At 45.1% G+C, this 27,771-nt stretch overlaps 1 protein-coding gene and 1 non-coding gene across 2 annotated transcripts in view; one reads left to right on the plus strand and one right to left on the minus strand.

Annotated features, from left to right (window-relative positions):
• Window positions 1-9,935: 9,935 nt before the first annotated feature.
• LOC134377452 (small nucleolar RNA SNORA1) lies at window positions 9,936-10,069 on the minus strand. Its single transcript, XR_010023494.1, has one exon. It is a non-coding gene; the product is annotated as a small nucleolar RNA SNORA1 (small nucleolar RNA).
• A 1,941-nt stretch (window positions 10,070-12,010) lies between these two features.
• The window catches only part of LOC134375918 (beta-galactosidase-1-like protein 2), a 35,619-nt gene continuing 19,858 nt past the window's right edge, over window positions 12,011-27,771 (plus strand). The window contains exons 1-6 of the mRNA XM_063094652.1: window positions 12,011-12,072; window positions 12,440-12,637; window positions 14,098-14,166; window positions 14,611-14,706; window positions 16,574-16,682; window positions 25,238-25,330. Of these exons, the coding sequence (XP_062950722.1) occupies window positions 12,011-12,072; window positions 12,440-12,637; window positions 14,098-14,166; window positions 14,611-14,706; window positions 16,574-16,682; window positions 25,238-25,330 (627 nt within the window). The remainder of the gene's footprint in view (window positions 12,073-12,439; window positions 12,638-14,097; window positions 14,167-14,610; window positions 14,707-16,573; window positions 16,683-25,237; window positions 25,331-27,771) is intronic.

Here is a 27,771-nt window from a genome sequence, read left to right on the forward strand (position 1 = left end):
CTGGCCATGCTCAGAACTGTACTGATGCAAATCCCTAACCTGGCCTCTCTAATCTTGGCAGGTTGTTCTCCCACTTGTTCCTTTGTTTTTGCCTCTCCTTAACTTTTAACTTTTGCTGCAAGGCTAAATATTTGCTTAATGCTAGAGAAAGGACCTTTCACACCAAACTCTGCGTGTCCTTGTTCCAACAATTAAAATTTAATTTTGTTCTTGTCAGTTTTACAAGTTCAAAACAATGTACACCTGTAGGAAATGGACTTAAAACACGCAACAGGGGAGGTATTCTAGAAGCCCTAATGGTCTGAAAAAACGTTCGCCTCCCTAAGAGTGTCTTTCAGTAAAATCTGAACTTTGTTCCTGGTAGGAGTTGGGTTTGTGATTGCTAGAAAGCATAGTTTCACCCAAATATTACATAACGTTCTTTGGGACATAATTCTGTGCCAGAATAAGACATATTAGTCCTTTTCTAAAATGTAAGGATTTTTTTCTGGATCTTTTTAAAAGGTGGAAAGTGCTGGAAGTCAGGGCCAGAATAAGACACATGGAAACTAATGACAAAATATTTTAATCTCTCTGCTCCCCCCCCAAAACATGAAGCACATTAAGCCAAAAAACATGTCTAAATGTAACTCTACAGCCTCATGGCTCTTCTCACGATAAGTTATTACTCCAAAAACTTTTCCTCAAAATATGAATTGTTTTAAAAGATTTTGTGGATTGCCCCCCTGTGCAGCTGCCTTTAACATCCGCTTCCCAATGCGGCGTTGTGGGGTGACGTGCAGCGAATACGCAGGGACCGGGCAGCTCGTGCCGACACCTCTGCACGGGTCCACAGGGCACCCGCCTGCAGGAAAACAGCGCGCGAATCTCGGAGCGCCGCTCGGCGACTCGAGGGGCGGGAGGCGGGGGGGTGGGCGCGCGGGGCTTAGCGGGGCGGGGCCGCGGGCCGCAGCCAATGAGCGTGGGAGGGGCGGGGCGGGCGGGCGGTGGCTCGGTTGCCCGGGCGACCAGCGCGCCGCGCCGCCCCCACCCCCGCCGAGCCCTCCGCGCGGTGGAGTGCGGCCCGCTGCCGACACAGTGCCCGTGCGCGGCGGACGCGCGATGAGCACGTGCGGCCTTCGGAGGCGGCCGGGCCGCGCCCTGGGACTGGGGCTGCTGGTGGTCCTGAGCCTCCTGGTGCTCCGCAGGTGAGGGGAGCCCCGCCCGGCGCCGCCGGCTGCGCGCGCCCCAGCCCGCCGCTCCTCGCGCGCTCGCCTCAGGGCACTCGGGGCTGCACCCGGCGTGTGCGCCCTGAGCCTCCTCTCCTTCCTTCCCTGGTGGGCACTCACAGCCCTCCCGCTCCTCCCAGCGCCCCATCGCTGCCTCGGCCCCCGTTCCCCCCTGGGTGGCCCCTCTGCTCTCCTGCCTGGAGTCCTCCCAGCGGTGTCGGTCCAGCCCACCCGGCGCGGGCCGCCGACACTTCCTTGCACCTTCTAGAGTTGATGTGTGGGCTCGCTTCACCTTCCCCACCGTTCACCCGTCACCAGCTCCCTCCTCCGTCTCCCCCTTTTCAAAATGTTGGTTATGGCAAGTGGTGGGGTTCAGGGATAGAATGATTTACCCGTGTAAAATTTTTCTGGGAGCCCAAGCCCAGAGTTTTCGTAAACTGTATCTATTTATAGCGCCCCGCAGCCCTGCATGTCTTTCAGGTCGATGCCTGGCACTTTCCATATTCAAAACCTCCAGTGGGAAGCAGAAGGGCTCGGCGTGCTGAGGAGCTGGAGGCCTTTCCTGGGGCCGGTGGCAGCGCACCTTCGGCTTTGTCTTTAGCTTCTTCTCTGTCCCCCTTCTTAGTTTGAACTTCCCCTGGGAGATAGGGACGTTTTTGCTGGACATGAATATCTGAACATTTTTGTTGCCACAAGAACACATGTAGAAACTCTGCATTTACGCCTTTTCAAGACTTACATCCCTTCTTTGTTTCTGAGATAGGCAGTGAGGATGTCATAATATTGTTTGGGGAAGGTGATGATTCTCTTCTCACTCTGGGGCCTAATAAATGTAACTTGTTTGTTTCCCCACCTGTTGCCAAGACTTTTTCTGTCTTGTTTAGGATCTCTGCCGAACTCCTCTTTGAAGACTGGTCCTGGCTCTTGTAAAGTGCTCGGCTTTCCTCCTGGTGCAAGGATGATGCAAACCCCAGGAGGGGTTACTCAAAGCAGACAGGGCAAGAGCCTCTGCACACAGCAGGGTGCCAAGGAGCCTGGCCCCAGGGAGAAAGGTTAGATGTGGGCAGGTAGCATGTTATTTACCTGTTGTTGATCAGGAGTTTAGTGGTCTGTGCAGGGCCCCAGAGACGTTGCTCTGAGGGGCTTGGGATGGGCCAGGTGCCCACCCCAGTAGTCCCCAGGAAAAGGTGTGGGAAGGAGGCTGGGTGTTTGTTGTTGTCTGGTGGGCCAGAGGTGAGGTGTCAGGCAGCTGACAGAGCTGCTCTTAGTTGGGGTGGCCATGGTGGGAGTCAGGCAGGGCGTGTGGGGTGGCCTGGGAATGGCAGCAGAGGATAAATAGCTGTGACTCAGGCCTGTGGAAATAGTTTGAAATGCTTAGGAAAGTCACCATTTTTCCTGCTACCCCTTCTTTCTCAGTAGGTAAGACAGAGTCCAGAGAAGCTTTGAACCGAATTCAGGGCTATCTATTAGGGTCCTTTAGAATGCATTTCTTTTTGGCATCTTTTTGATTGTATCACCCTCCTGGGCGCTTTCTGCACGATTCCTTCTGCCCCCATGGGCTGGCCACCCAGACAATGAGCTGCTCTAATGTCTCTGGAGGAGAGGAGAGCACACTGTTTGACCCTCCCTCTTCCTGCCCTGCTGCAGCTTCCACTGGGTCATTAACTGAGTGGGAGGTGGGGCCCGCTCCCAGCTGTTGTTGGGAATGTTGATGTGGCCAGGGAAATATGGGTCACGTGGAAACTGGCTGCTCAGCTCACAGCTTTGTGGAGCCGAGCTGGCGGGATCAGCCCTCTGCTGTGCCCCAGGAGGCAGGTGTTCGACAGCATTTGGTGTGTGGAGGGGACAGGAGGTGTTTGGTTGCATCTTTTCTTTTTTCCATGAACTCTTCCTTGAACTGGTTCATGGTCGATCATAGCTAATTACATCGTATCTAAGAAATAGGAGGACTAGGTTGACTTTAGGAGGAGGATTTCAACCTTAGGTTTTTTCATTCGAACAATGGCCTTTTAAAAAATTTACCCTTATTGAAGTATAATTGTCATGCAACAAAATGCACATAGTTAACATGTACAGTTAATGAGCTTTGACATATATATCCACCTGTGAAACTACCACAGTTGAGATAGTAAGAATATCCACTGGCCCCCAAAGTTTCTTTGTACTTACTCCTTTGTCATGCCTGCCTCCTGCCCCCTCGGCTCCCCAGCCTCAAACAAACATTGCTCTGTTGCCTTCTGTCGCCATTTATTGGTTTGCATGTTCTAGAGCTTTGTACACATGTAATCCGAAAGTGTGTACTATCTTCCATGTGCCTTCTTTCACGTAGTGTATTATTTTGAGATCTCTGATGCGTGTGTCAGTGTGAACTGTGCCTTTGAACCAGACGCCTCTCATTGTCTTTCCTCCTCTCACTCCATGAGCACAAGAATGCCTGCTTGGTATTATCACAGCATGGTTCCCATGCATGATTTTCTTCGTCAATATAAATATACCACGGAGCTATGATTCAATCAACTCTGCCTCTCTCATACCTGAAATTTTAGCTAGCAAGAGTTGGGAGAGAAGAAAGCCTCCTGGTGGGCAGCCAGCACCACCCTCCCAAAAGACACGCACATTTCCTCTCTCGCTTTGTCCCACTTGCTGCCCCTCACTGCCTCATCTGCTTTCCAGGTTCCAAGCTCTTCCTGTAGGAAAGAAGTGGAAGAGCACCTATCAAACTCCTTCTCCTGAGTCAAGGTGGATAATTTAGCAATGCAGGTCACTCTTTTTGATCCAAACCATGGCCAGTCCTGTCTTCCAAGGGTATGTGGGCAAGTTGTACCTCTCTTCCGGAGCTTTGGCGAGGTAATTGATTTTATGAGCTTTGCCTATTCCTGGACTCTACTCTGCTTGAGGCCTGGATTATAGTCCCTGGAATTCAAACTGTGCGCTGCCCCTCTCATATTTTAGTCGTGAAGTTTTCAGCATCTAGGAAGTGTTTCTTTCAGCAGGTAATCGCGTGTCTGCTACAGGTGGTGAAACATGACTGCCTGGGCAGGGGCTTATAGTCAAGGACAAGTGGTGTGTCTGAGCCACCCTGTGCTACGAAGGTGGAGAGGCGCTGGGGTTCCTACAGGACCATGCTGGCCCATAGCTGACGCAGACCAGAGTTGTCTTGGAGCACTGACGTTATTGGTGTATTTGTGATTTCAGGGACTGGAATACCCAGAAGAGTGGGGCTCTGAGCTATATAGTGTTGGCAGCAGAAATATCAGAAAGTTGACCAAAGAGTTCTCCCCACTTTCAGTCAATGAGGTGGCAAGTGGAATAAAAGCACTTGGTCTTTGATGAAATGACTCAGTGTTCCATTATGTCACCTCACATGCTGTTCGGTAGAAGAATTCAGGAGATACTAGAGCTTGAAGAGAAAGAGTTTTCAGAACGGTTAGTGCTGGAAAAGGACTCTGGTCCAGGCACTCCCTCCTGCTGTCATCCAGAAGAGGTAGAGTTCTTTTGGTGTGGGGATGTTTGTTGCTTCTCTCCATTCAGTTTTAACTTTTGCTTAAATCTGTTTCTCTGGATTTTAAAGACCATGTTGGAAAAGAGTTCTCATTGTGTGGGACTTCTGGGATAGAAGAGTGGGGGTGTTTTTAGAGGCTCATGGTAACTAAGCAAATACTACTTGACTGGAGTCTGCCCGCGGAGAGCCTTAGTTGGTACTTGCTGCCTCTGACACGCAGCAGAACAAATCGTGTTTTACCTTAAAAATTTATTATGTGAGTAGGTAATATATGAACATACTGAAATATTCAAGGAGTGTGTAAGGGACTATAGTGATAAGAAAGTCCTACTCCTGGCCCTAGGCACCCTGTCCTCAGCAGAGGTGATTACTGATAACGGTTTCTTTTAGAGGTTTCTTCTGTGCATATCAAGAAGATAGATATACATATTCCCCCATTCATCCATTAGACACATGATTTATTTAAACTTTCTATTTACAAGCATTGATTGTTTGCAATCTTTAGCCACTGTAAACAAAGCTGCATTGGATTATCTGTTAGATATATTTCTATAGGTAGAATTTGTGACCATAGAGATATTCATTTTAAATTTCAATAGACATTTCCAAAATAGCACATTCTATTTATGTTGGATCAGTGTGAAGTAGATTGGGAGCTCAACTCTGCAGTCTGAGGGAAAAAATTCTGTTTAGTTTCTCTGCGTGTGCATGTGTGTGGGGACAATATAGATTCTTTGCATGTTTTAAGAACTAGCCCATGTCTTATGTGTCTTTGAAGATAAGTCCCATATGGTGGATTTTTAAAAATATTTAACATAGTTATGTCGTTCCCTATTTCATGAGGTTACTTCATTCAGATTCTACCAGCTTCTCCAAGATCACAGGCTTGTTATCAAGAGTAGAGCCCCTTTGAGTTCTCTAACAGAGTTGTCACCTCTGTCGAGGGGGAGATACAATACTTTTTCTATTTATGATTTTGTCAGTGGTGCATTTTCCCAGAGTAAAAGTACAGTGTTGCATAATATCAGGACACATTTTGTTGTATTTATGTGGTTGATTAGTAATGAGGGATTTTAGTTATTTCACTGTTAGATCTCAAGGTTTTAGTCTAGTAAAAAATCCTTCTACATGTACACAGTTCCTTCAGTATTTAGAAAATATCGCTCTATGAACCACTAGTGTTGTCCCTTTGTCAGGTGGGTAGTGACGTGCCTGATGCACTGGCTCCTGGGTGCTAGGTCAGCTCCTGGCTTACCTGTGAGCCTTTTCAGAGGGAAGGAGGTGCAAGTTGCAGGAGCACATTGGACTCTTGCTAGGGGTGTGTCTCTGCCAAATGCATGCATGTGCTTTGGGAGTGGAGGGCTCAAGCCCTGTGGGAGCATTTCATGTCGCTCCCAGCAACACAGGACCCAGACTGGGAGCACATCCAGGAAGCTGGGCCAGACATGGGAACTGGGTTCCATTTCCCTGGGTCTGAAGTTCTTCGGACCCAAGGATTGGTCCAAGAGGCAATATTTTGGAGTAGAGGCATTAGGGCACTGGCTTAGGCCAGAGTTCCTGCTGAGGGTATTAGAGAGCAACAGGGCTGACGACTGGCAGGACTGAAATTGCTCCAAGTGGACAGTTTAAGGGAGCAGAGTGTCCAAGGTATTGGACCTCATGGGAGCCTGTGACCGAATCAGAATCTTGGGAGTGACGAATAGAGATGTTCATTTTAGATGTGAGTGAGGAAATTTCTACGTGTGATGCTGTCTTTTGGGCAGTTTAACAGACATACCATTTAAATATGGGTCTCTGGAATGGCAACTTGGAAAAGGTGTTTTCTTGGTCAGCATCTTAACATTTAGCCCTTGTTTTCGGGTAGTTCCAAGGGCCACAGTGCATTTGGAAATTGAATTTGTAAGCCATCACTTCAGATGAGCAAGTACGTATTATGCACAGTGCCAAAATGTTCAGCCCTGGGACCAGCAGGTACTGACGCTCTGGGGACCGAAGGACTGTTGTTGTGGAGTCCTTTCTTGGGCACCAGCTGTCCATACCCTGTCCAGCCTCCAACTGCACGAATGTTGCCTGGGCTCTGCTGGAAGCTGTCATCCTCTGGATGGTCACGACGTGGCTCTGCTGTGTCCGGTTGTGTGGATCCTGGCTCATCCATGTCTGCATGGTAGAACAGATGGCTGTAGGAGATGACTGTGACCCCAGGTGAGGCCTCCCAGCCCCACCACGAGCCCACGATGGCAAGAGGCATTTTGAGATTATCCTGAATAGCTCATCTCATATAAGAAGGTGACGGGATCTGCCTCTCTTCCCACCCCAGCCTCGTGCAAGACCCTCTCTGAAATCTGAGAGTCAACTTGTAGGCCCATTCCAAGTGAAAGAGGTTGTAACCTGCCACCTGCTTATTTGCCCTTTTCATTCAAACATATCCACCCACACTTTTTGCCACCCAAGGACATCCTGCTTGCAGGAACCTGCCCTGTACCCTTTGTCCTCATTATCTACCTCAGCGATCAAGAATAAAGCTCCCTTCCTCCCTCAGCAGGCACAGCCTCATGAGAATTCCTCCTGTAGGGGGTAGTAAAACTCAGCATCTGCTGGGTGTTTCCGCTACAGCCTGTTTCTGCGTTTGTAGCTCCTGCAGCCTGCAGCGTGTGCCCTGTTCCCCACTTGCCAAAAGGAAATTGGTAGGGACGGGGTGTAGAGGGCTTGTTGTATGATATGAGGCCTCATCAGAGATCCTGACATGGGTGCCATCTTCCAGAAACCTCAGCTTAGACTGGGAACATGGCCACCCTCCTTTTCCAAGTGAAGTGACAGAGTGTGACCCGGCAGAGCAAACCTGAGGCCAGCAGTCAAGGCCTGCTGTCCAGTTTATTCAGGACTGAAGAGTCAGTTGCCCTGAAAGGAAGCCCAGATACAAAGGCAACAGAAATTCCAGAAAACAAAGTGTTAAAATAAGCTCCAGCTTGAAAGAAGGGAGGGCCCCTGGTTTCATCAAAGACAGTTTCGTTGTGAGTGATCTGCTCCCTAGGAAAAGCAGCCGAGGCACGTGGGCTTCCTTAGGCTTTGGTTAGCTCCTACTTTAGGAGCAGTCTCTCTGACCTTTAAACCTGCCAGATACAAACACACAGTTGATATTTCCTTGATTTTATTACTACTGAGTTACTCAGGAAATTATGGGGATCATTTGTGATGTTAGGATCATTAGTACTTATCACCATTATTAGTGTTAATTACCACTTGCATGGAGCCTCATCGTTTATGAAGCTTCATCTTGTATCATCTCACTTTTTCACAGTGAATTCCTTGGAGAAACAAAATATTTGTCATCCTCATTTTCTCAGTGAATTCATCCCTTTAATTCATGTATTGACAACTTGTCTAGTAACCTACCAGAAAATTTCCAGGAAGGAGACAGTTGAATTCTCCAGAATTTGGAATTTGATAACAGCTAGCTTTTTCTGCCTGCGATGTTTATTTCATGCATCTTCATAAACCCTGAGAAGAAATATTTTTTTAAAAAATCTAGAGAATGGTAGGATATAAAGACACCAGCAAAGAGAAGCTCTATCAGGGCTAGATATCGGAGGAGAAGATACAGATTGGTGCTTCTCAAGCTTTAACCTTGAGATCTGGTTAAAATGCAGACGTGGTTCAGTAGGTCTCAGGTGAGGCCCAGTTTCTGCATTTCTGACAGCTGCAGGTGAAGGTACTCTGCTGTGTGCACACCACACCTGAGGAAGCCAGGTTCGAAGGAGGTTTCCTGACAATTCATCATCAACAAGGGCACAGATGAAAGCTGTTTGTTACTGGCAGGGACTGTGTTGGAATGAGGGTCGCAGAGAGCCCACCTCTGACCCTACCTATGTCTCTGCACTATCAGCGTGGTCAGGGGGAGGCACTTACACCTGTAAACAGAAATGGGGATTGGGAATGTGTGCTTTGGTGAAGAATCAGAGATTGAGGTTTTGAAGTTCTGGCCGGAGAATAAGGATTGCTACCTGGTGGTGTGATTGCTAAATATTATCATTGTCTTTAAAAACAATGAGATTGTGTGTGTGTGTGTGTGTGTGGCATGTGCGTGTGTGTGTATTTTCACCACTGGACTGTAAAAATGCATCTGTTTTTAAGAAAAGAATCTGTTTATCCAGCTCTTGCTCATGCTAGCCCGGGATGAGCCCAGCAGATGTCTCGAGGGAGAGCCTCGGGCAGGTGAGCCTGGTAATGTACCTGAGGCAGGGAGGGCTGCATAGGAAGGCAGACTATGTTCTTTGGAGCAAGTATGGTCAAAGCTAAGGGAGACACAAACTTTCCTGTGTCTGAGGTGTGGGGAACTTTAGACAAAGCCAGAATGGTCAGGAGCTTGTAGCCAAAGGAAAGAGGCAGGTGAGAAGAGGAGTGGCTAGAGGAAGGCTGAGGCTCTGGCCCAGAGGGGACCCCAAGGCCTTGTTTTAGTGGTCCAGGGCTTCATCTGCTAGGGCACGGGTCAGCAGATCAGCAGAGTTTCCTGGAAAGGGCCAGATAGTAAATATTTTCAGCTGTGCAAACTGTGCAGCCTCTATCTCAACTACTTAACAGTGCCCCAGAGCGGGCTTTTGCGGAAGCGTGGGTGTGTAGTTTGCCAATAAAACTGTCTGTGAACACTGAAATGTGAAGTACATAGAACTTTTTGTGTCCCAAAATATTATTTATTTATTAATTTTTTTTTTTGCTAAATTTAATTTTTTATTCCCTCCACAGAAAACACTAGAGAAACTTCGAGCCAAAAATACATGCTGACTTTCTACAACGTAAAGGGTTTAATTATTTGTGACATTAGGCAAAATTATTTAAAGTCAATAAATTTCTATTCAAGGAATTTCACATGTTGTGACTCCTGCTGCTGCCCATCAAGGTCACGTCTAAAGCTTCAGTCAAGATTTCTCTTCAAGACAGCCCTTTTTAAAAGAACTGATGCTTAATCCAGTCATTCTTTTAGCCCATTAATTCTTTTATGTGGGCTTTTATCTCCACTTTAATATGGACAAACTGATGACTTCAAAAATTCCCCATCAAGAATCTTTGGGATCTTTATTTCTTTAAGCAATTTACTTTAGGGCCCTAGAAATGGAATTGCAGAAAGTACATAATATTTTGGCAAATGATCTAAAATATATTATTCTTTATTAGTTTCTAATATTGAAGTCAACATTTTTGTTGGTACATTTTGTCAAGAGCTTATAGAAAAATGTTACAGGTCTCATTGTCACCACTGCAATACATTTACTGTGATGGAAGCATAACCTGTGTCTCAATTTAGCCACATTAACAATTTTGGACACCGTGATCAATGGTGCCCATTCTCATCTAGAATGAGGCTTCCAAAATATTATTTAAAAAATGTTTTTAACCACTTAAAAATGTGAAAACCATTCATTGCAGGCTGCACAAAGATGGGTGGCAGGGTGGATTTGGCCAGAGGCTGAAGTTGGCCAACCCCTGGCCTGGGGCCTGGGTTGGTCTGATAGGATCCCAGTGTACAGAATTCCAGAAATTATAATAAGATGGCTTGGCACTAAATATAGCATATAAAATATATACTAAAATGGGGAGAAATCGAAAGGTTGTGATTATTCCATATTAGGACTTAAAACCCACTGAGGCTATTCTCTCTAATAAGCAAACACATGCTAAAATAAGTTTATTTCAGATAGTGAGCAGCCTTTTTCATCGCCACCCCAGAGTGTTTAATTTCCACCTGACCCTCGCAGCAGCCTGTCTGAGCAGCCATAGTGTTGGGAAAATATAGGAAAATGGTCAGGGCCCCTCAGATGTTCAGAATCTTGCTGAGCATTTGATGTAAATATGCACATGCACCTAGGTATTCCTTGGTCATTGTCTAATGTAATTGCGCATGTGCACCCAGGTGTCCTGGGTTATGGACTTAAGTATAAAGGACGAGTGGGGAGTGATCCACAGGGCCCTCCCCAACCCCGGGATGCCCCCGGGGGGTTTGGCATGGGTAGGCTGCTACCACTGCTGGAGGCTGTTGCTATTGTTGCCAGGGCCCCCGGGACCCTCTGAGAGGCCGCCATAGCCAGACCTGTAAGCTGCTGCTGCCGTTACTGAGGACTGAGCTCGTGTCGTCTGCCAATGGCTCCCAGGATCTTTCCCAATTACCTAGTGTGGACCTGTGTGTGAGGGGTCTGGTGACCCAGCCTGGCATGTGAGGGGTCTGGTGATCCAGTCTGTACAATGGGTTTAAAAGGTCTGAGCCCTAGCCCTGACAATACAAATAGAAACTTAGTATAACTAAAATAATGAAACATTTTGGCTTTAGTTATGATTTGCCTTACTCGACAACTGGCGTAGTTGTGTAGCTTTACACGGAGCCCCATGTCACAGAGGAAGAAGCTCAGGCCCACTGAGCTGGTGTCACTGACGCAGGTGACCATGCTACCAAGGGTAGGGCCAGGATTCACGTCCAGATCTTCCTCTTCCAGATACTGTTTTTGTTTTCACTTCCCATGTAGGTAGACCTTTGGAAGAACTCTGCCCTAAAATGCCATTTGCAGGCCACTTCTTGGAACATGGAACTTTTCTCTTTGGAGAAAGAGGAAAAGTTTCCCAGGTTACCCCAGGATGACCATTCCAACTGTAATGCAACAGGACTGCAGTCCTATAGCTTTAAGTGAGTTTTGAGGCTGGGGGCTGTGAGAAGGAGAGAGGAATAGGTGAAAAATAACTTTCTTGCCTGCACATGGCCCTAGATGGAATTCCCAGGTGGCCAGCAATGCCCGTGCTGTCTTCTACCCTCTTGGCATCCTGCTGCCCATCACTGGCCATCCAGGCCCTTGAGCTTGCCCCATCCCCTCCTATAAAACTCAGCGTAGGGAGCTTTTGTGTGGAGGGAGCCTGCCCGCAGTAGCCTCTGGTGTCAGGGTCTGTCGTAAGAGCAGGGCGAGGAGAGAGGCCCCTGCTGGGCTGTGCTTTTGCCCCAGACTCACTCACGTGTTACTTTCTGTCTCCAACTTTCCTAAACTTCCTGGCTGGGAGCTTCCAGCTCTCCAGCTTCTCTTGCTGGTTTTCTCTTCGGGCCTTTGGGGGACCAGGCAGAGCAGAGAGGGACGATAGGAGCACTGAGTCACTGGGCTCAATCTGAGGGGCCAGCAGGTGCTCTTCATGGGTAAGAACTCTCCAGCAGCGTTCCTGGGTGGGACCCTGTGCTGCCGTGCCAGGTGGTCTCTTGGCTGATGCTTGATGTTCGGAGAATAGCTAGGACCTAGAAATCTGGCCGGTGAATGAATACTGTTTAACCCAGATGCCTCTTTCCAGGTTTCTGCACCCCGAGTTGGGCAGCTGTGATCGCGAGGGTGCCCTGAGGTACAGTGTGGCGTAGTGACCGCTTTGCTGTTTAGTCAGACGGCCTGGAAGAGCTGGCTGTGCTAGGAGCTGTGTGCTGCTGCAGCTCACTGACAGCACCTCCCCACGTGGAGTGGCCCCCGCGTCCTCTCCTTTACACACATGTCTCCATGGGGCACGTGTGTGGTCTCGTTCCTCACCTCAGTGTCTGCTTGCTATTCCCCTGCAGCCAGGCCCAGCTGAGTGAGGGTGCTGAAGACAGACCCCTCCCGAGGGTGGTCAGTCAGAGGGTGGGGAGCTTTCCCTTCTGTGGAAGGATTGCTGAGGTCTTCTCCGTGTGCCTTGCCCTGCTGCCGGGGAGCCTCGTGAATGCCTCTTCTCTCTCCAGGGTGGACTGGAATACCCTGATCCCTTCGTGGCTACGACATCGGCAGTTAGGGCTGCAGGCCAAAGGGCAAAACTTCATGCTGGAGGACTCCACCTTCCTGATCTTTGGGGGCTCCATGCACTATTTCCGGGTGCCCAGGGAGTACTGGAGGGACCGCTTGCTCAAGATGAAGGCCTGTGGCTTGAACACCCTCACCACGTGAGTGCCTGCCCCTGTCGCTCACACCAAGCTTGGCTGCCGAGTGGGACCCCCCCCAGGGTCTGATTGAGGAAAGATATGACAGGAGGAATCAGCCCACGCCCTTTTGCTTAGGTCTGAAGGGTGAGAGTCTCCCTTCCTCCTGATCCCTACAGAACTCCCCGTTAATGGGCATGAAAAGATGTGAAACGGATATGAGGTCTAGAGGAATCCAAGTAGCAATGTCATAGCAAAGAATACAGTGGAGGAGGTGAGTGTAGACGTGGGAAGCGATTCAGTGATGGCAAATGATTTTTTTTAATGAGCCATCTCCCTGCCCCCAGTTTATACATCCAGATGAGGGCAGTCTTCCGTGAAGTAGCTGCCCGAGAAGCCCTCTGCCAGCAGTTCTGAGCACTCCTGCTGGAATGACCTTCAGAATGCTGTGGCTGTCATCCCAGCACCTAGCGTGATGACTGGCACTTGTAGGCATGCAGTAAAATGTTGAATGGTGAATTGTTTTAAAATTATGCTCAGTTGTGAATAACCTTGATCTTTTGTGGGTTTTTTTTTTTTTTTTCCCCAAAATTGCCAACAGGTACTTGTTTTTAAGTCGATGAAATAAAGTAGGTTATTAGGCTGGATTATTCCATTTTCAGGTAGAAATATGAGATTACAAATCAAGGAGATGGATTTTCTTGGGTGGTTTATGAACTGATTTTGAAGACAGTTCCTAAAAGAGTTACAGGAATGTTCTGAGCTATGACAGCATTATTGAAACAAATGTGTGTAGCTTCCCAGAAAGGATTCCTGAAGGTTGTAGGAATACTGCAGGGTGAGCATTCTGCCTTACAAAGCAGGGTAATCTATATTTGCTTAGACATTGAACTCTGGAGTCTGAATTGGAAGCCAGAAAGCTTCCTCCCTTCACCTGTGATATTCATTGCAGTAGGAGAGGGCTCTGCTAGCATTGGTGATGGGTGGGAGCTGGGGACAGGAGCAGCCATTGTCACTGTTATCATACCTGTGTCCTACCTCTGCCTCTTGAGTGGGCCCCATCAAGGGCTTACTTCATTTCCTTAGCATCCCTGTAGAGCTAGGGCCTCCATTCTGTTGCAAGTTTTGGGATTCTGGATGTTTTAATAAAAATAGGACCAAACACTGTGATTTCCTCTTACCCTTCTTTGAACTGTTTTTTGATGAAGTTGCTGCTTCTCCGATGAGGGTGCAGGGCTGGCAGCTGACCTGTGGTCATAGGGCCCTACCTTTGACCCACAGGTCTTCACTCTGCCCAGGTCTTGTTGACCTTCTCTCCCTTCTCCTAAGGAGATGAGACATTAGTTCAGTTAGTTCTTGGTTCCAGTCCTGAAGTCGTCAAGAAGAACATCTTCATAATGGGTTTCAGGGACACAGAAGGGAACCTGGGCAGCGAAGTGGACTGAATGACAGGCTCCTTCCTGTAACTGTCTTTTCTCTTTCAGCTACGTTCCCTGGAACCTCCATGAGCCAGAAAGAGGCAAATTTGACTTCTCTGGGAACCTGGACCTGGAGTACGTGGTGTTGCTGCTTCTGTGACCCGGCCCGGGGTGGGAGGCAGAGACATGGCTTCCTGGGGTGGATTAGGGACCCCAGAGCACCAGAGAGGGATGGGGGCTGGAGCCCTGTTCTCAGGACACTGTGGGACGCTCTGCACCAGGACCTGGGCACTCAGCAGCTGTGCCCTGACACGCAGATGGGTGGGCCTGCAGCCTGGAGGCCACCTCTCTACTGCAGTCCAGCGGGGCAAAGACCCTAGGGCTTTCCTGCTCTGCTGGTGGGTGGGGCAGGGGACTGAGCCGTCCCTTCACCCCATCTCCCTGGTTGAGAGAGGGAGGGGAGGGGAGGGGCCGGCAGCCCCGCCACCCTGTGGTGCATGCGGGCTCCCTCCCCTGCTGGCCTGGCCTGGACGGTTGTGGGAGGGACATGCCACAGTTATGTCTTGTTTACCTCCCTAGGGCCTTTGTCCTGATGGCTGCAGAGGTCGGGCTGTGGGTGATCCTGCGTCCAGGCCCCTACATCTGTGCCGAGATCGACCTTGGGGGCTTGCCCAGGTAAGGGGGGCTGTGGGGTGTGCTGGTGCGAATGCTCCCAGATGCAGATTTAGTTTTGCTTTTAAAGTGTAGTTTCCATTCTGTCTGGATTTCCATTTCAGAATACGTAGCACCCAAAGGGAATCATTTTGAATGATGTCACAATTCTTGCCCTTGTAAAACCCTGTGTGGAATTTTTTACATAGCAGGCACCTGGAGAAGGGATGGCCGTCCTGTGACATCTCACACTTTAGGCTCTTCTATGGAGTTCGGACCTCCACAGGTCATTTATCTGCTCTGGACCTCACTCTCCCTGTCTACAAAATGGGAAAAAACAAACTTGCCCTGTCTGTGTCTTAGGGACATCAAAAAAGCATTTTTTGAAACGTCCAAGTATTTTGATAAATTATAAGAGAAACAAATTTTTCTTACGATTTTGTCATCAAATCTCAGGCCCTAATGTCTTATCTTCATATGTGTAGTCTTGACTGAGGTTGGTAGAGTGTTGTGAAGTCGGGATAGAAGTCTGGACAGGAATCAGCGGGGACAACAGTCATTCCTTGTCCTCATCATTGTTGCTATTATTTTCTAGCAAAAAGATTTCTTTGTCAGTGGGTGTAACCTTCTCTTCCTCGTGCTGCACCTGCTGGTTAGATCCGGCCCTCCCAGCCTGTGCTGCCCGCAGGAAGAAGGCTGACCCTGCTCACCCGGATCTCCCCGGGACCTGCCTCTCCAGCACAAGCACCAAGCCTGGGCCTTGTTTTCTCTCTCATTCAGCATGACCCGCCCTTCCCTCAGGGGCACGGCCTCTGTCTCCCTCTCCTGCACTTGCTAGGATGGCTTCTGTGGCACAGCGGCTATAGCGCAGCCGGAGCTGCCTCCCCTCCCCTGCGGATTAGAGGCCTCCGTGCTGTAGTCAGCAGTTTCCTCCAGCTCAGCCAGAGCCAGGGCAGGAGGACACGGGGTTGAATAGGCTTAACCTGGAAGCAGCAGCAGGGAGCTCTGGAGCTCAGGCTCCTGGTTGGCATGGCCTCTGCTTATTCACAGGTGGGGGCACATGGTGCAGGGGAGTGTGAGCAGAAGTGAAGAGCCTGGCCTGTTTGAGGCGGGTGCAATGTGGAGGTCCGTCTGGAGCAAATCGCCCTCTCCTCACCCATTTTTTACCAACATGAATTAATAATTTTCTGACCCCCTTTAGGACTTCCAAATCAGGGTGAGAGGAGCTTCAGAACCTTTTGTTAGAACATTTGAGTATTTTCTCAGAATTTCAGGTGAGAAGGGCAGCCCAACTCCAGTGTTGGAACTAACCCACGCACTGTCCTCTGGGCCCCTGTGGCCACAGTGTGCAGGCTGCAGACAGGGCTCACCTTCCTGTGGCCGCTGCTCAGGCCGAGCTCTGCAGGCCCACGTGGCTGCCGTGAAGGGCATCCTCCCACAGCCTCTGGATCAGGCTTGTCTTTCTGGGTAACACTGGAAGATCACATCTGTGTCCTTCCCCAGCCCCAGTGATTCCTGTCCCCCGTGGCCTCACCGATTTGTAATGAAGTGTAGAGGAAATGCCTGAAAACTGGGCCTTGAGCCCTGTAAAAAGATTTTCTTACCCTGCCTGGCATCTGTGGGTACCTGCTGCCTGGAAGCTGGAAGTGAACTCTGGCAGGGCTGTGTCCTCAGGTAGGGAAGAAGTGGAGAGCACGCTGGGGCTGTGGCAGCACTGGCCCCTAAGTTGGTTGCACAGTCCCCTAACTCCTGGCTGAATGGAGGAGGAGGATGGGGATGAGCTTCAGCGTGTCCTGGTCTCCAGGTCACTCCTAAGCACTCTGAAGCTTCCCAAAGCAGACCCACAGACAGTGGCACTGACACCCTCCCTCCCCTCCCTTTCTACTTCAAGCTGGCTACTCCAGGACCCTGGCATGAGGCTAAGGACAACTTACAAGGGGTTCACCGAAGCAGTGGACCTGTATTTTGATCACCTGATGTCCAGGGTGGTGCCACTCCAGGTAAAAGCAAATGGACCCTTCCTCACTTGTCTTCCTGCTAGGTAGTAGATAACCCTAGGTTAGTTGTCACAGTTCTTCTCAACAGAGGAACACATTCTTCCCCTCAGCCTGAGATTTATACTTGGAGGGGCTCACAGTAGTCATCTTTTGAAAGGTCAGTGCCTTTCAGGGTTGTCTCAGGCAGTGCGGTGCTGAAAGGACAGACAGGTGTGGGGGCTCACATTGCTTCACACAGTGCTGGAGCTGCAACTCGTGATGGGTAGATAGGTGTGTCCTGACAACTGAAGCACCCACATGTCAGCATGCCAATAGCACAATGGCTCAGTTCTGCACAGAGAGGATCATAAGTGGATAGGTCCTCACTTATGAGACAGCAGGACGTTTTGTAATTATAAAATTCCAAGTGGTGACTCTTCCCTCTGCTACCAAAAAGGTGCTGCATGGTACACATTTACTGTTCAAAACATATGCGTTAAAATGAATTTTTTGGGGGGCCGGCCCGTGGCTCACTCGGGAGAGTGTGGTGCTGATAGCACCAAGGCCCTGGGTTTGGATCCCATATAGGGATGGCCGGTTTGCTCACTGGGTGAGCATGGTGCTGACAACATCAAGTCAAGGGTTAAGATCCCCTTACCAGTCATCTTTAAAAATAAATAAATAAATAAAAATAAAATGAATTTTTTTCAGAGAAGCTATCCTAACATTTCAGGTAATAATTGGAAGCAATAAAAAAGCAGGAATCGGAGTAATTAACTCAGTTTCTTATTTAAAACCATGAAGAGTGACGCTGAGAAATTAGTCCATCAATAAAAATTAATAAATCAATAAAACTTGCTCTTGAGTCAAGAGTTTGGAATATTCACAGCACACATAAATCAAAAGGAGCTGTTTGATCATTCGTAGGGTTGCCAGATAAAACACAGGATGCCCAGTTAAATTTGAATTTCAGGTAAGCAAGGAATAATTTGTTTAGTATAAATATGTCCCAAATGAAACATATTTTAAAAACATCATTCATTTTTATATAGAAATTATTCCTGTAAATTCAAATTTAACTGGGTTTCCTGTAGATTAATTTACCACGTCTGGCAGCCCTAATCATGAAAGAAGTGAGAAGCTGGGGAGTTATTAGCCTAGATTTTTGCAGGGGAGATGGGGTTGCTGAGGTGACTCAATGGGTTGTAGTAACACGTGGGGGGGTGGAGGTAGGGTAGTAGAGAAGGGCTCTCTGGAACATAGTTCAGAGGCATTCTTACACTTGGAAATTACATACCAAAGACTTTTTAAAAATTTTCTTTTATGGGTGGAGGTATAACACAGTTATATTATTTTAATTATTTTTTATTGTGCTAAAATATGCATAATGTAAAATTTACCATTTTAACCTTATTTAAGTGTACTCTTTAGTGGTATTGAGGATATTTACATGGTTGTGCCATATCACCACCACCTTACTTTGGGCTGCTATACAAACTCTCATAGATGGTGGCTTATAAACAACAGAGCTTTATTTCTCTGGAAGTCTGAGATCAGGGTGCACCATGGTTATGTTCTGGTGAGGGCCTCTTCCAGGTTGTAGATGACCATCTTGTTGTATCCTTACATAGCAAACAGACAGTGAGCGAGCTCTCTGGGGTCTCTTTTATAAGGGCACGAATTCCATTGACATAATCATCTCCCAAATGTCCCACTTCTTAATACCATCATGTTGGGGGTTAGGATTTCAACATATGAATTTTGGGGGAGCACAGACATTCGGTCTGTTGCAACCACTATTCATTTCCATTACTTTTTCCTCTTCTCCAACCGAAACTCTGTACCCATTAAACTTCTCATCCTTTTCTCTCTGGAAACCACCATTCCAGTGTCTGTCTCTGAATTTCATTACTCTAGCTACCTCTTATACATGGAATCCTACCGTAATTTAACTGGCTTATTTCACTTAGCATAATGTTCTCAAGGCTCATCCATGTTGCAGCCTGTGTCAGAATTTCCTTCCTTTTTAAGGCTATATACTGGACCACATATCAATTTCTGTTTATCCATTCATCCATCAATGGACACTTGGGTTGTTTTCACCTTTTGGCTACTGTGAAAAATGCTGCTATGAACTTGGGTGTACAAATATCTGTTCAAGACCCTGCTTTCACTTCTTTTGGGTATATACCTAAAAGTGAAGTTGCTGGATCCAATTTTAATTCTGTGCTGAATTTTTGAGGAACTGCCATGTTTCCATAGAAGTTGCACCATTTTACATTCCCACCAGTAATGCACAAGCATTCCAGTTTTTCCAGATCCCCACCAACAATTGTTTTCTGTTTATTTGATAAGAGCTATCCTAATGGGTGTGAAATGGTATCTCACTGTGGTTTTGATTTATATTTTCCTGAAGACTAGTGGTGTTGAGTATCTATTCATGTACTTATTGGCCATTTGTATATTTATGGAGAAATGTTTATTTAAGTCTTCTGTCCATTTTTCGAATCCAGTTTGCTTTTTTGTTGTTGAGTGGTAGGAGTTCTTTAGATATTTGGGATATCAATTTCTTATCAGATATATGACTTGCAAACATTTTCTCTGACTTCATGGGTTGCCTTTTCACTCTGAGAGTGACCTTTTATGCACAAAGTTTTAAAATTTGATTAAGTCCAACATATTCTTTTTTTCTTTTGTTGCCTTTGCTATTGGTGCCATATCCAAGAGACCATTACCAGATCCAATGTCATGAAGCTTTTTCCCTATGTTTTCCTCTGAGAGTTTTATAGTTTTAGCTCTTACATTTAGTTCTTTGATTTATTTTGAGTTAATTTTTGTATATGTGTAAGGTAAGGGTTGAGCTTCATTTTTTGCATGTGGATATCCAGTTTTTTTGACCATTTGTTGAAGACTCCCCTTTCCCCACTGAATGACTTTGGCACCTTTGTCAAATATCATTTGACCACACATCTGTCTTCATGCTAGTACCATACTGTTTTGACTACTGTAGCTTTGTGGTAAGTTTTGAAGTCAGGAAGTGTGAGACCTTTAATTTTGTTCTTTTTCGGCATTGTTTTGGCTATTCAGTGTCCCTTGAGAATTGAATTAGTCTGTTTCTGTTGCTAATGACAGAATACCTGACACTGGGTAATTTATAAAGAAGTGAAATTTATTTCTTACAGTTTCAGAGCCTGGGAAGTCCAAGGTCCAGGGAACACATCTGGTAAAGGCCTTCTCCTGTGGTGACTAGGGTATCACATGGCCTGAGTGAGTTGAGCAAGAGAGAGCTAAACTTCTCACTTACTTTCTTTTTAAAGCCGTCAGAGCCACACCCATTACTCCACAAATAGATCAATCCATTCACTGTGGCACGGTCCTCACAATGTAATCACCTCTTAAAGGCCTCACCTTCCAAATGCCATAGTAGGATTTCTCACTCTCTTAACAATGTTACTATTGGAATCAAGTTTCCAATATATGAACTTTTGGGAGACACATTTGACCTATAGCAATAATCCACATGAGTTTTAGGATGGCTTTTTCTATTTCAGCAAAAACATCATTGAGATTTTGATAGAGAATGCATTGAATCTATAGATCAGTTTGGGTAGAATTGACATCTTAATAATATTAAGTTTTCCAATCCTTGGTGTCTTTTTAATTTTCTTTTAGCATCATTTTGTAGTTTTCAGTGTATGGGTATTTCACCTCCTTGACTGAATTTATTTCTAATATTTTGTTCTTTTTGATGCTACTGTAAATGGAATCATTCATTGCTGGTGTATAGAAACAGTGATTTTTGTGCATTGATTTTTTTATGCTGCAGATTTTCTAAGTTTATTAGCTATAAGGTTTTTTAAAAATAATTTGTGTGTAATCTTTACAATTTTCTACATTTAAAATCATGTTGTCTACAAACAGAGGTAAGTTTTTTTTTTTCTTTCCAATTTGGGTGCCTTTTATTTCTTTTTGTTGACTAATTGCTCTGGCTAGGACTTCCAGTACTATGTTGAATGGCAAAAGCAATGATCCTAGTCTTATTTCTGATCTTAGAGGAAAAGCTTTCAGTCTTTCACCATTGAGTATGATGTTGGCTGTGGGCTTTCTATATATAGCCTCTATTATGTTGAGGTAGTTTCCTTTTGTTTCTCCTTTGTTGAGTGTTTTTATCACAAGAGAGTGTTAAATTGTGTCAAGTGCTTTTTCTGCATAAATTGAGATCATGTGTTTTTTTCCTCAATTTTGTTAATGTGATGCATTACATTGATTGATTTTTGTATGTTGAGTTATCCTCGCATTCCAGGAATGAATTCCACTTGTTCATGATATATATCTTTTTAGTATGCTACTGAATTCAGTTTGTTAGTATTTTTGTTGAGAAGTTTTGCATCAGTATACATTAGGGATATTACTGTGTAGTTTTCTTTTTTTATAGCATCTTTGTCTGGTTTGGAAATGCTGGCTTCATAAAATAAGGTAGGAAGTGTTCTCTTCAGTTTTGGGGAAGAGTTTGAGAAGAATTGTTGTTAATTCTTTTTGAAATGTTTGGCAGAATTCAACAGTGAAGTCATCTGGTTTGGAGGGTTTTGGTTACTGATTCAATCCCCTTACTAGTTATAGGTCTATTCAGATTTTCTGTTTCTTTAGATTCAGTCTTGGCACATTGTGCGTTTCCAGAAATATGTCTGTTACATCTGTATTATTCAGTTTGTTGATATACAGTTGTTTCTACTCCTTGCTTACAATCCTTTTCATTTCTGTAAAATTAGCAGTAATATCCCCTATTTTGTTTCTGACTTTTAGCTGAGTCTTCTCTCTTTTTTCTTAGTCAATTTGGCTAAAGATTTGTCAGTTTTGTTGATCTTTTCAAAAAAGCAACTCTTGGTTTTGTTAATTTTTTTATTGTTTTTCTATTCTTTATTTTGTTTTTCTCTGCTCTAAACTTTATTATTTCCTTTCACTACCTTTAAGTTTAGTTTGCGTCCTTTATTCTAGTTCCTTAAGGTGTAAAGTTAGGTTGTTGATTTGAGACCTTTCATCTTTTAAATGTGTTTACAGCTGTAAATTTTCCTCTTAGCACTGCTTGTGCTGAATCCTGTGTTTTGTGTTTTCATTTTCATTTATCTCAAGATATTTTCTAATTTCTTTTGTGATTTTTTTTATTGAGCCATTGGCTGTCTAGGAGAATGTTCTTTAATTTCCACATATTTGTGAATTTTTTGGTTCTCTTCTTACTGTTGATTTCTAGTTTCATTCCACTGTGATTGGAAAAGTTACTTATCATAGGTCAATATATTAAAATTTAGTAAGATTCATTTTGTGGCCTAACATATGGTGTAGTGTACTGGAGACTGTTCCATGTACTTGTGAGAAAAATGTGTATTGAGCTGTTTTGGGGTGGAGTGTTGTTTGTATACCTGTGAAGTCCAATTGGTCTATAGTGTTGTTCGAGTCATCTGCATTGTTATTGATTTTCTGTGTGGTTGTTCCATCCATTATTGATAGTGTTTGATATTAGTAAAGTTGTCCTGCTCTCCTTTGGCTACTATTTGAATAGAATATCTTTTTCCATTTTTTTAACTTTCAACCTGTGTGTATCCTTAGATTGAAAGTGAATAACTTGTAGACAGCATATAGTTGGATATTGTTTTTCTAATCCATTCTGCCAATGTATGTCTTTTGATTGGGGGATTTAGTTCATTTACATTTAAAGTAATTACTGATACAGAAGCATTTACTTTTGCCATTTTGTTGTTTTCTGCACGTCTTACAGCTTTTTTTGTCCCTCATTTTCTCCACTACTGCCTTCCTTTGTGTCTAGTTGATTTTTTATAGTAATGCATTCCTTTTCATTTCATTTTGTATATATTCTATAGGTGTTTTCTTTGTGGTCACTATGGGATTACTTATAATATCTTAAAGTTGTGACATTTTACATCATATTGATACCAACTTCCATCACATACAAATATTCCACTCTTTTACAGTTCTACTTCCCCACTTTATTTTACTGATGTCACAAATTGTATCTTTATTTGTAATGTACTCATTAACTTAGACTCATAACTATTTTTATGTGTTTGTCTTTTAAATCTTGTAAAAGGTAAAAAAAATGGCACTGTAAACTAAAATTACAATAATATTGTTTTGTGTATTTTTTCATGTATTTAGCTTTACTGGAGAACTTTATATTTTTATATAGCTTCAAGTTACTGTCTAGCATCCTTTCATTTCAACAAAGGCATTTCTCTTAGGGCAATTCCAGTGGTAATGAACTCCCTCAATTTTTCTTTGTTTGGGAATGTCTTAATTTTTACCACATTTTTGAAAGACAGTTTTGCTGGATATAGAATTCTCAGTTGACATTTTTTTTTTTCTTTCAGCACTTGAATATATCATCCCATTGCCTTCTGGCCTGTAAGGTTTCTGCTGAGATATCCCTGATAGTTTTATTGAGGGTCCCTTATAAGTGACAAGTCACTTATGTCTTGCTGCATTCAAGAATCTCTCTTTTGTCCTTGTCTTTTAACAGTTTGTTTATAATGTGTTTTTGTGTGAATCTCTGAGTTTTTCTACTTGGAGTTTATTGAGCTTCTTGGACTTGCACACTCATGGCTTTCTTCAAATTTGAGAGGTTTTCAGCCATTACAGTAGTCTCTTCTTATGCACAGGGATACATCTCAAGACCAGTGGGTGCCTAAAACTGCAGATAGTACTGAACTCTATACAGTCATGTATCACTTAATGATTGAGATACATTCTGAGAAATGCATCATTAGAGGATTTTACTGTGTGAACATCATAGCACATACTTACACAAACTTAGATGGTACAGCCTGCCACAAACCTAGGCTATATAGTATAGCCATAGAACCTCAGGGACCATTGTTGTATATTTATCTGTTATTGACTGAAAAGTTGTTATGTGGCACATGACTGTATGTACTGTGTATTTTCCTGTACATACATACCTGTGATAAAGTTTAAGTTATAAATTAGGCACAGTAAGAGATTAACAACAATAAATAATAATATAATAGAACAATTGTAACAATATACTGTATTACAAGTTATATGAATGTTTATTTCTGGAATTTTTCATTTAATACATCTTGGACCATGTTTGACTGTGGATAACTGAAACTGTGGAAAGAGAAACTACAGATAAGGGTGGTCTACCATATTTCTTCACATAATCTCTGTCCCTTTCTGTCTCTTCTCCTTCTGGGATTCCAAGAATGAGTATATTGGGTCTACTTAAAGGTGTTACATAAATCTCTTAGTCTCTGTTCATTTTTCATCCTTCATTTTTCTTCTCAGACTCAATAATTTCAAATGACCTATCTTCAAGTTTACTTATCCTTTCTTCTGCCTGTTTGAATCTGCTATGTAACTTATCTAGTGAATTTTTCAATTTAGATATTTTTTCAGCCCCAGAATTTCGGTTTAGTTCTTTTTGATAATTTCTATCTCTTTGAAATTCTCATTTTGTTCATATATCATTTTCCTGGTTTCATTTAGTTATCTCTTTTTTTCCTTTAGTTCTTTGAGCATATTTACAACAGTGTTATAAAGTCTTTGTTTGGTAAGTCTTGTGTGTGTGTTTCTTCAGAGACTGTTTCTGGAGATTTATTTTGTTCCTTTGACTGAGCCATGTTTCCCTGTTCCTTTGTAGGCTTGGTGTTTTTTTGTTGCATTGGCTGTTTGAAAAGAATTCACCTCTCCTAGTCTTTGCAGACTTGCAAAGAAGGCCTTCACTAATTCCTGGTGATCAGCCCATGGTGAAGATGGAACAGTTCAGATCATTTCTGGGCATGTGTCCTGTCTGCACCTGAGTGTGTGCTTTCTTTTTTATTTTTTTCCCCATGGTTACTTTTAAATGTCTCATTTTCCAAAGAGTGTCACCCTAGCTTCTTCTTGGGCATTAAGAGTTCTATCATATTATTCTGCCCATAATTCCTTGCTCCCAGGTATCCATCGGTTTGTAGTCCCCCAGCAGTTTTTACATGCCATCGCACCTGCCACTGCTTTTTGCAGCTTTCAGCATGAGGTCCAAACTATGCTGATGTTTCCTGTCTGAGCTTCAAGTCAAAAAAGACAGAAACCATTCCTTTGGGCAGCCCACAGACAAGCCAGAACATCATGAACAAGGTCCATCCTGAGGGAGGGAACTGGGAATCAGGATACTTCCTCCTGACCACACCATGCTACACTGAGGAGGGGCTGGGGCAAGGGCAAGGGCAAGGGCAAGCAGAAACATCACACAATTTCCTACCATTTTGCATGTGGCTTTTTCTTGGTTGGGTGGTCACTTGGTTGCTTAGATCTTTGACAGGTTTCTAGAGCTCCTGTAAAGTTATTTATTCATTCCATAGTTATTTATTTGAGGTTTTCATGGGAGAACAGGGCCTGATACTTCTTACTTGTCTAACTGATGTCACTCTCAATTATATTCCAAACCTTTTGAGACTTTTTTCAAATGGGATATTTTGCTAGCAATTGGTGACAGGTGTGGTGAATTTAGATAATACATTTCCCACTACAAACTCAGCTTTTGATTGTTCATCTCTTCTCCCCAGTACAAGCGTGGGGGACCCATCATTGCTGTGCAGGTGGAGAATGAATATGGCTCCTATAACAAAGACCCTGCTTATATGCCCTACATCAAGAAGGTAAGAGTAAGCTCAATTCATTTCTTCATATTCCTTCCTCTGGAATGTATTATAGGCTTTGCTGTGATGTGTGTGTCTAATATTTTTCTCTGTTAATGCCTCATCTCCCAACACTATTTATTAATCAGGGAATTTTTTTGCATTGTTTTATTTCAACAGGGTTGCCACTTACCCTTTATTGGTTGAGTTTAATTTGGGGATTGCAGTATACACATGGTGTTGCAATGGCTGAAAATAAAGGAATTGACTTAATTGAGTGGTGATGATTAGGAAGTTTTCCTTGAGAGGCTGCTCTCATCCCAGCATCTAAAACAGTGGCTCCCAACCTTGGCTTTATGTGGGGAATTTTTAAAAATCCCCGTGTGCAGGCCATATGCCATACCCATTAAATAAGAATCTTGTGGGTGGTACTTTGACATCTGATTCCAGTGTGTGGGGAGGTTGAGAACCACTGACTTAATATATGGCAGATCAGGAAGGGCAGGGCTAGAGTAACTCTTAAAAGAACAGGCTAACATTCAGATCTGTTTTCTGTCACGTAGTAGCTGAGATTCTGAATAAATGCCTTAAGTTTTAAAAACCTTTTTCTCTTCTGAAAAGTGGGACTCATAAGACCATCTGCCTCTCTGAAGTGCACTATGAGATCGTGTGGCTCAGTACCTTTCTATGTGTACAGTGAGTTGTCAATAAATCAGACTTCTACAGAATCATTGGCATTAGTTTTAGAGGCCTTCAGAGGGTTGGCCATGGTGTGAGTTGAGGAAAAGTTACGTGGGCTGAGTGGGCCCACCTCACTGAAGCTCGAGGCTTTGTTCCTTGATGCCCTGGGCAGCAGTTCTTCTGCTGTCCCATGGAAATTCCATGTGGAAATTACTTCAATCCCTGGGGAAAGGAGACTGAGGGTCAAACCCTTCAGCTTGTAGGTTCTTGTGTGCTCTTTCCTCTTCTTCTCACCTGCAGAAAGCCCTCTTAGTAGGGGCAAGGCTTTGTCCAGGACAGGTGTCACTCCTCCAGTTGGAAAGAGGTGAGTGCAGTCCTGATGCACAAGCCTACCTTCAGCCTGAATTCGAACACACTTCTAGCTTCCTTTGCCTTTGAATAGATAGCTAGAAAGATCCCATCCCGGGCACAGGATTCGAGAGCTTTTCCTGCTGCACCCGGTGCCCTGGGGCTCCTCCAGCAGTTGTTAACTTAATTACTTGGCTATGAAGAAGGAGAGTGCCACTGAGCAGGAAGAGGAAAGTGGAGCTCCCTCAGGTACCTAGCCTGCTCAGTCATGCTCCCCTGGTGACTGGGCAAAGGTACCCATGTGTGAGGCAGGCAGACACAGAGAAGCAGCAGTGCCCACCTCTGTTGTCCTGAAGCTCTTGGACTGCCATGCAGCTTCTCCTGGGGTGTCGCAGAGATGTGGCTGGGACCAGCACTGTGTAACCTTGGGCACATTATTTGCAAGATGGAGACAGCAATGCCTTTCTCTGAGGCTGCCGTGAGAATGGGGTGAGACAGCAGACAGCGAGCCCTGAACCATGCTGGGCAGATTGCCGGTGCTCAGGAACTGGTGATTATGCCTCACTTGGGAGAGTCAGTAGCTGAATGCCTGTGAAAGGTTAAGTGTGTGTGTACATGGTAGGAACCTAAGCAAAAGTGTGTTAAATATTGGTGGATAACTGTTCGGATGGTTTTGGTAAAAGTTTCCCCTAGCCTCATGGGTTCTGTTGTCCTGAAGATTACAGCCCTCTGCTCTTCCCTAGCCAGCACACACAATTAGATGTGAGTTTTATTCACCCACCAGATCATCTCTCTGCCTCCCCTACTGCCAAAAGAATCAGTTGAAATAAATAGTCTTGTCATAATAGCCACAGGGAGAATGATAGGATAGTCCCTTTTCCTGGGGTTTCTGATCCATGAGAGCCCAGAGTGAGCCTTTGAGTGTGGACAGACTCTGGGCTGAGCCCCAACCCGAGTCATTAGCTCCGTAATCTGTAGTCCTTTGTTCATCCTCTCTGAGGCTCTTCTCTGTAGTATTAAGATATTAATGGTGAGGACTGAATTGGGAGTCTGAGCTGAATGCTTGTGGGAGGCCTGCCAAATGTGCTGGTAAATGCTGCATACACGGCAGTGGTTATTCTGAGTGGTGCGGTTGCAACTGCCCCTCGAGCACTGTTTCTCCACTCCCTCATCCTCTAATTCACAGCCTCCACCAAGTGCTTCCTGCTGTGCTGGGTGTGGGCAGGTGACTGTGGCATGGCTGGGCTGTCCTTGTCCTTGCTGTTGACCAAGCCCACACTGGTTTGGTGTGGCGAAGCTACAGGCTGCTTGCTTATGGTGTGGGCAAAGGGGAAGGTGTGGGTGTTGTCCTGGAGGCCTGGCCCATGCACGGGAGCCCAGCAAGCAGTTGCCAGGTGGCAGTGTGGCAGCAGGCTCCCCAAGTCAGCCTCTGA

The sequence above is a fragment of the Cynocephalus volans genome, chromosome 4 (assembly GCF_027409185.1).
Source record: "Cynocephalus volans isolate mCynVol1 chromosome 4, mCynVol1.pri, whole genome shotgun sequence".
Classification (NCBI taxonomy): Eukaryota; Metazoa; Chordata; class Mammalia; order Dermoptera; family Cynocephalidae; genus Cynocephalus; species Cynocephalus volans.